Source organism: Eucalyptus grandis, chromosome 7 (assembly GCF_016545825.1).
Source record: "Eucalyptus grandis isolate ANBG69807.140 chromosome 7, ASM1654582v1, whole genome shotgun sequence".
In the NCBI taxonomy this organism is placed as follows: Eukaryota; Viridiplantae; Streptophyta; class Magnoliopsida; order Myrtales; family Myrtaceae; genus Eucalyptus; species Eucalyptus grandis.
In genome coordinates, this window is record NC_052618.1 from 38,476,044 (window position 1) to 38,487,111 (window position 11,068).

An 11,068-nucleotide genomic window follows, 5' to 3' on the forward strand; every position below is an offset into this window, starting at 1 on the left:
AGTTGGAGGTGAGCGGCCACTCGAGATTCCTATAACTTGGGATTTACGGATCTTCATTTTATGATTATGCATACTCTAGAACTCAAAACCTAGGTTAGTTCTAGGAACTGTTCCAAGTTTGTTCTAGATTCCACTTTTAGTGTTAATTTGAACAATTATAAATAATCACAACTTGCCATTATAATTCACCGAGTATAACTTATATTTAGACACATGAAAAATATGAAATATTAATAAATTAAAAGTCTTAGTCATCAAATAGAAGTTTGGATTCATTATCGAATATCGTGGAGTAGTGTAGGATCGCACCAACATATAGACCAAGAAAAACAAAAAAAAAAAACATTCCATATTTTAGGATCAATCGAAACAAGGTTTATCAATCTGGTATGTCTTTCTCTTAGACCAATCGGGCTATTTTAGGTCTTTATTTGAAATAATATCTATCTTAAGCTCTTTTTTGAGAAAAGTAATATCAATTCAGGGTTAAGTATGAAATTTTTTTCTAAATGATAATGACTAAAATTCATTTGTGATTATTAAGGCACGTTGTATAAAAGGAATAGGAAGAGAGGAAGAAAAGTGGGGAAAGGTAAGGAAAAATCTAACCACGGTTTCTTGAAGAAAAACACGCCTCACAGACACAGAGAGAGAGAGAGATAGTCTTGTTCTAAAAGACAAATTTTCGGACCCATTTAGGGTTTTGCTTCGCCGGCAAGGATTAGCCTAAAATGGCCACTAACACACCTAAGTGATGTTTTGATTCCCCAAATCTCTACATAGAATTTTACAGAAGTCGAGTTGGAGTCACGGTTCGAGAGAAACGAGCTCTCGAAATCCGCTCTGGACTGCGGGTGAACAGTTCGCGCCGCCACACTTCTTGACCAGACATCGGCCACCTCCGGCCACTTTTTTGGCCGACGAACTGTCGACTGTTGTAATTCGATTCGAGATCTTTCCAATGATGCGGGAGCTCGCTCAATACGGAGACTCATGGGGCCAGAACCGAAAGCTGGAAGATAAATAAGAAGTCATATATCTTCATTTGAGAAGGTACTCTGCAAATTCTAGGTTGTCTAATTCTCATATCATTCCGTGATTCATTCCCTTTTTAGATCCGTCTGAAAATCTCACCAAGTCATCTGATTCGTGTGGGTTCTTGAATATCAATCTGCCACTTGGCTTTCCCATCTTTGAACAGGTTTCGTTCTTGTCAGAATAATGCAATGCTTGAGCTAATAGAATATACAAAATATTTATATACTGCATATGATGGATGGGATGCGCTCTATTTACGTTTAGGTTGATAGCCAAGACGACAAGATGCCACGAGATAAAGATAAAGCTTGGAAATTCGTGGACGAACTGGGGGGCGGAAAATGGCGTTGTCGTCATTGTTATCGTCATCGTCCAAAAGTATACAGTGGACAGGTTACAAGGGTGAAAGCTCACTTGCTGGGAATCGAAGGCAAGGGGATTGACATTTGCACCAAAGTCCCTAACCGTGAAAGAGATCAGTTGCTGTCCTTACTAGAGAATGAGGGAGATCCATTGCTGTCCTTACTCAAGGAGGAGGGGTGTAGCGGAGAATCCAATCGTCACTCCTTCACTGGCGGGCCGGCCGGAAGAGCAAACATCACCGATGCGATTCAATTAACCTCTGGTCAACAATCACCGGGAGAGCGGCATCAGTTTCATCAGAGTTCAACTATGCCGTTGGTCGCACAAGATAACCCCTTCATTGCAAATGGTATGTCCATTTGATGTTTCTAGACAATGCAGGAAAACACATCTTTAATTTTTCAGAGCAAGGTCATCGTCCTTTTTCACCAAGGCCATCTAATTCAATAGTGAGCTAGGGAGAAAAATTACACTTAACTTGTCAATTTATCTCCAACACAAAGAATGAAGTCATGATCATTGTCGTTTGTCACCAAATTTCTCACGTTTCACACAAAAACGAAAAGCAATTTCGTTTTTGGTCGAGATTAATGTGGCTCATAGTGCACATCAATATGATGAGTCATGTAGGATGAAGTGTGGCATTTAATAGTAAGAATGGACAAAATTTGTAACATGTGTCATTTTTGACTGCGACTGAAAGGTTGAGCTTTTTCTTGAAATGTTTATTTTATTTTTGTCCCATCCCAAGTGCTGAAGGTAGACTTTCTGTTTTTGGATTTGGCCTGCTTGGTGTGGTTGCAAAAATTGATTTATATTCAAGTTTGAGATGTATTCATTATACTGCTGATTGATCCTAGTGTCAGATCTGGCTTAGCTCTTATGTTGGAAATGGGAATGTCTAAACATCTGTTCAATTGATGTGCCAGAGCGACCAGCTTCAGTACACTCTCCCCATTTCCTTGATGTGTCTTCTGACAAATTACTTGCAGATTCCGACCCACAGCAAGCGAGTGCGGTCGACATGGCAAACCATCTATCACGGGGTGTATATACGCCCCACGGCATATTGCCCGTGCAACGAGACACTTCAATGCCTCCTCAACTTCAGATAATTCCCCAGTCCAGCAACATTGTACCTGATCAATCAATTAATTTCGAGACAGGGGACCAGCAACATAATCAAAGTATGTCATCTTCATTACAAAATGATCAGTTCCTCGCCAACGGTGCATCAGATGGGTTGCAGCAGCCGATTCAAACTGGTGTTTTAGCAACAGATCCTCTCAACGTCATACCTTCGACCAACATTTGGCAGGATTTCAATCAACCAAACCAAACCTTCTGTGGACAACATGGAGGTGAAAACTTGTCATCTACACCAATATATTCAACAACCTGGTCGTTTCCCAATGAGGATATCCAAACTCATGACGAGATGGATCTGGCAGAGATATCATCACTAGGAAATGAAAAATCCCTTCAGATGGGTACTTCAAGTTTTTTGCAGGACTGCCGTGAGCCTTGTGCTTTGGAAGGCGTTAACACTGCCCAGCACTCTAATCAACCCCATCCAAGATTTGATGGAGAAAGTGGAATTGAAACCAATTTGTTTCCTTCACAAGATTTGATGGGAGTAGATCCCCAGCATTCTAGTGATCCACACGTTTCTGAGAAGTCAAATGTCGATTTGCAGGGCCCAACAGATGGAATAAATACAGCAGCCCAATCAATACCATCTCTGGGTATGGTTTGATCTATCTAACTGATGCTGTTGTACCAATTGAACCGCAAATAACCCCATTTGCCTTATTTGAGGGAGCACGATGCTTTTGTGTATGACTATCTCATGAATTTCTTGTTTTTTTTTTTTTTTTTTTTTTTTTTTTTTTTTTTTTTTTTTATGTTAGATATGAACAGAGGCTCACCAATGTTGAACCAGATAAGCATTTGCGCCAACCATGAGAAGATGAAAAATCTAAAAAGAAAATTTGAACAACTTGAAGGCAGAGAAGCTGACATAAAGAAGAAGATGAAGCTAGAATCTACCAAGTCATTGCCTCAGATGAAGCCGAAGACAATGGTTACAAAATGGTTGAAGAAAATAAAAACAGCAAGAAATAAATTCAAAAGCATTAACGAAGTGAGTGGGGAAAATATGCCATTGAAGGAACGGGTGGAGAGATTGACAAGAGAAGTGGAAGAGCTTAGAGGAAAAAAACTTCCACGAACGCTATTCATTCAGGCAGAACCTGCCAAAAGACCAGCACTATTAGAACATAAGCTAATAGGTGAGGCAATTCAGAGGAACATAGAGTTGATCTGGGGCTGTCTAATGGAGAATCGTTCTTCAAATTTGGGTATTTCTGGCATGGGAGGGGTTGGGAAAACGACAATAGTGGAGCACATACATAATAGACTCCTGAAAAATGGGAACTTTGACACTGCAATTTTTTGCACTGTGTCCCAAAATTTTAGCATTCATAAGTTGCAGAGTGATATTTGGAAGGAACTAAAAGGAAGTGACATGGAGGAGGAGCGTGTGACGAAACGAGCAGCAAAGTTGTCCGAAGACTTATCAAAGAAGAAGAATTTTGTACTGATTCTTGATGACGTGTGGGAGCATTTTGAACTCCGGGATGTGGGAATTCCCCATATAGCTGATGGATGCAAGCTAGTCTTAACAACTCGATCTTCTGAAGTATGTGCTCGAATGGGTTGTAAAAAAATTGAAATTAGACCTTTACGTGAAGAAGAAGCATGGAACTTATTTGTGGAGCATCTTGGGTATAATGGGGTACTGGAGAAAATTAAAGAGGTTGCAAAGGCAATCGTGGAGAAATGTGCAGGTTTGCCACTTGCTATCATCGCAATGGCAAGAAGCATGAGGGGGGAGGTGAGAAGTTTTTACTGGAAGGACACTTTGGATCAACTGAATGACCCCAAAAAGGATCATACAGAGATGGGAGACAGGGTTTTGCCGGTACTTAGACATAGTTACACACGCCTGTCCCCTCAACTTCAACAATGTTTCTTACGCTGTGCACTTTATCCTGAAGATGCATCAATTGGGAAAATGGAGTTGATTGAATTTTTTATTGATGAGGGATTGATAGACGAACTGCATACTAGGGAGAAACAACACAACAGGGGTCTTACCATAATAAGCAGACTTCAAGATGCTTTCTTGTTGGAAGATTCTTATTGGGGGATCAAGATGCATGATTTGCTCAGAGATATGGCGCTACACATAATGAGTACAACATCTATTGTAGAAGTACGCATGCCCGATGAGGAACGTTGGACAAGTGATTTAGAGAGAGTTTCTTTGATGAATAGAATCAACAAAATTCCTCCAGATATGTCACCAAATTGTCCTAAACTGTCGACCCTGTTATTAAAAGATAGGATTTTGGATCATATCCCGGATTCTTTCTTCAAGCAACTGCAGGGGCTGAAGGTTCTAAACCTAAGTAGAAGTAAAATCACAAAACTTCCTAGTTCCGTGTCGGACTTGGTAAACTTGAGAGCTTTAGTTCTTTGTTGGTGTTATCGATTGTGCCACGTTCCTTATTTAGGAAAGTTGAAATCATTAAGGAAGTTGGATGCCTTGGGATGTATAAAGCTGGAAGCAGTTGAAGGTTTGCAAATGTTGGCGAACTTGAGATACCTTGACCTATTTCGCACGGGTGTAAAAAAATTACAGAAAGGAACATTAAGGAGTTCGGTAAAATTGCAACATCTTAAGATTCAGGGAAGGGTGAATGCAGAAGAGATGACTGAGTTGAAGGCACTTGAATTATTTGAATGCCGTTTTGATACTGTGGACGAGTTCAGCTTGTCTCTGAAAATCCTTGGGGAGATTGGCTACAATGATTTTAAAATCAAAGTGAACCAAGTAAATTCGTCGTTTTATGTAAAAATGGCTCATTATGATCCCGAAAATTGTATTCATGAACATTCAAGTACTGTAAGAGTCCATCTTGAGAAGCTAAATATCCAGAGATGTCTGAAACTTAAGTATCTGTTCGGGCACGAGTGTAAACTCTCCCTTCCAGACCTAGGGGCGATTGTCATCAGGGGTTGTGAGGAAATAGAAGGGATAACTGCAGTGGCAGCTGGTTCACTGGTTCCTGCTTTCCCCAGTCTAAAAATGATCAATGTGAAGTCTTGTGACAACATGAAGAGGGTAGTTGAATCTGAGCGGCTTCTCCATTTCCCTAATCTGAAGGAGATTAAAGTACAGGGATGCAAGAAGATGGTCGAGATAATAGGACGGCCACCTCCATGCATGCCAGTGGATACGGCCGTTTTGGATGTGAGCCCACTTCTAAAACTCGAGTTTCTACATATTATTGAAGGGGAGAACTTGCAGGTGCTCTGTGGAGCAGCAGATGAACAAGAAGTAACCAACGGGCATTCCTACTCTCTCCTCTTCCCCTGTCTTAAGGAGCTATATATCCAGAGATGTCTGAAACTTAAGTATCTGTTAAGGCCCGGGTGTAAACTCTCCCTTCCAGACCTGCGGGCGATTGTCATCGAGGGATGCGAGGAAATAGAAGGGATAACTGCAGCGGCAGCTGGTTCAATGGTTCCTGCTTTCCCCAGTCTAGAAAGGATCAATGTGAAGTCTTGTGGCAAGATGAAGAGAGTACTTGAATCTGAGTGGCTTCTCCATTTCCCTAATCTGAAGGAGATTAAAGTACAGGGATGCAAGAAGATGGTCGAGATAATAGGACGGCCACCTCCATGCATGCCAGTGGATACGGCCGTTTTGGATGTGAGCCCACTTCTAAAACTCGAGTTTCTAGAGATTATTGAAGGGGAGAACTTGCAGGTGCTCTGTGGAGCAGCAGATGAACAAGAAGTAACCAACGGGCATTCCTACTCTCTCCTCTTCTCCTGTCTCAAGGAGCTATATATCCAGAGATGTCTGAAACTTAAGTATCTGTTCGGGCCCGGGTGTAAACTCTCCCTTCCAGGCCTGCGGGCGATTGTCATCAAGGGATGCGAGGAAATAGAAGGGATAACTGCAGCGGCAGCTGGTTCACTGGTTCCTGCTTTCCCCAGTCTAGAAAGGATCAATGTGAAGTCTTGTGGCAAGATGAAGAGAGTACTTGAATCTGAGTGGCTTCTCCATTTCCCTAATCTGAAGGAGATTAAAGTAAGGGGATGCAAGAAGATGGTCGAGATAATAGGACGGCCACCTCCATGCATGCCAGTGGATACGGCCGTTTTGGATGTGAGCCCACTTCTAAAACTCGAGCTTCTAGAGATTATTGAAGGGGAGAACTTGCAGGTGCTCTGTGGAGCAGCAGATGAACAAGAAGTAATCAACGGGCATTCCTACTCTCTCCTCTTCCCCCGTCTTAAGAAGCTAAATATCCAGAGATGTCTGAAACTTAAGTATCTGGTCGGGCACGGGTGTAAACTCTCCCTTCCAGACCTACGGGCGATTGTCATCGAGGGATGTGAGGAAATAGAAGGGATAACTGCACTGGCAGCTGGTTCACTGCATCCTGCTTTCCCCAGTCTAGAAACAATCGATGTGAAGTCTTGTGGCAACATGAAGGGGATAGTTGAATCTGAGTGGCTTCTCCTTTTCCGTAATCTGAAGAAGATTAAAGTACAGGGATGCAAGAAGATGGTCGAGATTATAGGACAGCTACCTCCATGCATGCCAGTGGATACGGCCCTTTTGTTAAGGCATCTTCAAGTGGAACATTGCAACATACAGAACTTGCTTCCGCTGGAATTGTTGCCACATCTTCGGAATCTTCAACGCATCCATGTAAATGACTGCACAGGAATGGAAGAAATTGTAAGCAGAGGAAGTGCAAGCACTCCTGAACACATCCCCTCCTCTCCATATCCATTTCATTCTCTCCCACAGTTGGAGCACTTGCTTATAGAGAACCTACCCAACCTGAAGAGCATATGTGAAAGCACCATAAGTTGCCTTTCAATAAATTCGCTTCGTGTGTCGGGTTGTCCAAAACTGGGGAGAATTTCTCTGCAACTGAAAGTAGTTCGTCAGGGCATGGACATGCCAAAAATTAATTTGGATCGTAAGGAACTGTGGGATACACTGGAGTGGGATGGTGCTGAAAAGGATCAATTTGTTTCCAATTATGTAAGAGCTTATAATGCATGTAAGAATCGTGATCTGTAGCTGGCTAAATACAAAAAATAAGAGAATTCTCTGTCTCAACCACAAATAGGATCTGATGTATCAGAATTCTTTTTTTTGGAAGGGTAAATGAAAGTCTGTCTAGGCTGATGTATCAGAAATTTTACTCTGTGTCGAGCACAAATAGGATCTGACTTCATTTTCTTGCACTGCTGAGCATCTTTAGGTTCAGCATCTTCAGCTCTTTTCTTGTTTTCTTCTTCTACTTGTACTGGTGGCCATCTTAAATTCAGTGTAGGAGAGGAAAGACAAGTATCTGTTGTGGAAGTAATGAGTGAAGTCAAGGGACATAGCCTTCAATTGTTCCAATGAAGTGTCGAACTTGGAAAGATGATGATAAAATTAGACATTTTTTATACGATACTGGCTTTATGTGGGTGATTGAGTATATTCATATGTTAATATGCTTAAGCACGAGTTCATCCTGCGGATGATCTAGTAAAAATGTGTCGTTGCAAAAGTAATTCTTTAACATTTGACTCGACTCATAGAACACATAATCAAGCATGGTTAGTGATGCTTACAGGAGTCCCTGAATCATGAGATAATAGTGTGTTCCTTCGATAAAGTGGTTCGGTTCATCTGAGAACTGGTTTTTGTAGGTAGTTAATTTGAGTTTCATTGGAGTGTGTTCCTCTTGTTCATCACAACTATTTTTACCACATGGCTAACTTGGAAGTTTACTCTGCATGAGAGTAGTCTCACGAAGAGTTCCATAGACAAGATTGGGCAGATCCTTTTACAGGACAAGTATCTCAAAAAGTCGTGAAATGTAGTTCTCTCGCATCTGAACTGGAGTATGGTGAGGAGGTTAGTCCCCGTTTTCCCCTCTGAACTGGAGTATGGTGATTACTTCGGTGCTGTTACGGGATTGCTGGATGAGATCTAGCGGATGAACTTACACAAAGGTTTTGAGGGGAGGTCTCTTGTTTCTACAAGTTATGTTAAAGTGGGTGCACACAAGTGGTTGTTCAAATACTCGGTAGAAAGCTATCTGAGATTTGTGGCTTTGGCGGTGTGGAGTACGTCTGTTTCTGTGGTCAGTGGATAAGGGAGGCTGGCAAATCTATGCCCCATTGTTGCAATAAATATTATGGCCTCAAACTGTTGAGGCATTGTAGGAAACTCCATAGTTAGAGTTGACGGCTAATTGCTGTTTCTGTGACCCGAATATTGTATTTCTATCAAGACAAAATGTGATATTAGTTGGATAGAGACTCTTACAAGACGTAAATTCCTATGGATAATACACCAGGAGGATTAGCTGTCATTTGGAAAGATCCTGTGGTCTTATCCATTTCCTTTGCGGAGAAAAACCAAATTCACGCAGAGGTCTCTTAACAGTGAAAATCCTGAACAACTGTGGTGGCTTTCTATGGTGTACTTACCAACTTATTTTAGTCTTAAGCAAGCATTTTACGGTGATTGCAAAAGGCGGGTTCAGGACTTGGGAGAGGACTGGGTTGGAATTGGAGATTTCAATGATACTATCTTTAACTCGGAACCGTCCAGAAGAGGCCCGGGCCCATCTCGTCACTTCCTAGCAGACTTTGTGGATCTAGTGGGCTGTGTTGATGTTGGGTTTAAAGGCAAACCTTACACCTTGACAAATGGCAGAGAGGGCTCTGCAAGTGTCCGAATAAGACTGGATCGAGCAATCTGTTCGACTTCGTGGTGTGAGAAATTCCCTCGGGCAGGGGTTGTCCACTTACCAATCGTCAATTCAGATCATCCTTCTATTTGGCTGAATTCTACTTCTATCGAGGATAAGTCGCAACACCCTTTTAAATTTGAAGCAACTTTGCTGCGGGACTCTGCTTGTATTATTGTAGTGGAAAAGGCTTGAAAAAACGAGGTGGTAGACAGTTCGAGGGCCTCCTGGCATAGTGGGATATGTTCAGTAGAAGTCCAAAAACTTGTGCGAGAAAGTGCGGTGAGTCCAAAAACTTACAGAAAGTTCAATCAAGTCTAAAACTTGTCCAGAAAGTGCAATTGAGTCCTAAAGTTAACACGTTAAGAAAGTTAACGGAAATTGCGACGTGGCGCGACGTCATATTTTAAATGATTTTTTTTTATTTTTCAAATGGCTTTTTAAAATTATTTTTATTCAAAATCTTTAAAAATTAGATTAAAAACTAAAAAGGAAAATCTAAATTTATTTAAAAAAAGAAAAATCTAAATTTATTTAGAAAAACAAAATTGTTCAAAAAAAAAAAAAGGCAGTGGACTCCGCCGCCGCCCATCGCCGGAGGGGCGGGCGACGGTCGCCGCCCGCTCGCCGGGGCGCCGAGGCACGCCCAGATCCGGCGAGCCTCGCCGGCCCGAGCGAGGGCCGACGAGGCCTCGCCCAGGCGGGCGGCGGTCGCCGGCCCCCGGTGAGGACCGTCGCCGGCCCCTCCGGCAATGGGCGGCGACGGAAGTCCACCGCCTTTTTTTTTTTTGAACAATTTTGTTTTTCTAAATAAATTTAGATTTTTCTTTTTCTAAATAAATTTAGATTTTCCTTTTAGTTTTTAATCTAATTTTTAAAGATTTTGAATAAAAATAATTTTAAAAAGCCATTTGAAAAATAAAAAAATCATTTAAAATATGACGTCGCCGCCACGTCAAAGCAATTTCCGTTAACTTTCTTAACGGTGTTAACTTTAGGACTCAATTGCACTTTTCGGACAAGTTTTAGAACTTGATTGAACTCTTTGTAAGTTTTAGGACTCAATTGCACTTTCTGGACAAGTTTTAGGACTTGATTGAACTCTTTGTAAGTTTTAGGACTCAATTGCACTTTTTGCACAAGTTTTAGGACTTCTGCTGAACATATCCCAACTAAAATTGACAGTCAAAGCTTTGGAAAAAGTGGAATAAGGAACATTTTGGCATTTTGCCAACAACGCCTTAAGGATTTGATTTCATCACTTGATTCCATTTAAAGGGATGATCCCTTGGAAGAGAATAATAGGATAGGAAATAAATCAATGAGGCTATTAATAAGCAACATGAGAGATTGGAAATGATCTTGAAGCAAAAATCAAGACAATTATTGCTGCAAGAGAGTAATCAAAATACCAAATATTTTCACCTCTACTCCTATTAGAGGGCAGAAAAATTATATCTTAGCAGTGCAGGATGATGGAGACTGATGGATCACGAATATGGATGAGATTAGAGTTTTTCTTTTTTCCTAACAAAGTATATAGAGCTTTTCTCAAGACCCATACTTGATCCACACCCTCTCACAGGAGAGTTATTTCCTAAGGCTATTTCTGAAGAGGAGAACGCTGAACTTCTAGCGATTCCAACGGAGGATGAAATCTATAGCGTTCTGAAAGCAATGGCCACTTTAAAATCACCAAACCTAGACGGATTTCATGCCATCTTCTATGTGAAATGCTAGAAAGTGGTGAAGGCCCAGGTCAATCAATTTGTGAAGCTCTTCTTCCACACAGGTCAATTGCCCCACCTCCCCAATCATACTTTCCT

The 11,068-nt window shown here is 41.4% G+C and overlaps 1 protein-coding gene across 5 annotated transcripts in view; it reads left to right on the top strand.

The window, feature by feature from the left end:
- Positions 1 to 7,740, top strand: part of LOC104455540 — a 29,650-nt gene extending 21,910 nt beyond the window's left edge. For 4 of the 5 annotated variants that reach the window (XM_039318229.1, XM_039318232.1, XM_039318230.1 and 1 more), the window contains one exon: positions 3,312 to 7,740. In XM_039318229.1, the coding sequence (XP_039174163.1) occupies positions 3,312 to 7,573 (4,262 nt within the window). In that variant the 3' untranslated portion in view covers positions 7,574 to 7,740. Of the gene's footprint in view, positions 1 to 783; positions 1,054 to 1,302; positions 1,751 to 2,393; positions 3,147 to 3,311 lie in introns of all 5 variants that reach the window. The other variant, XM_039318228.1, reaches the window with a different exon arrangement.
- The last annotated feature ends 3,328 nt before the right edge of the window (positions 7,741 to 11,068 follow it).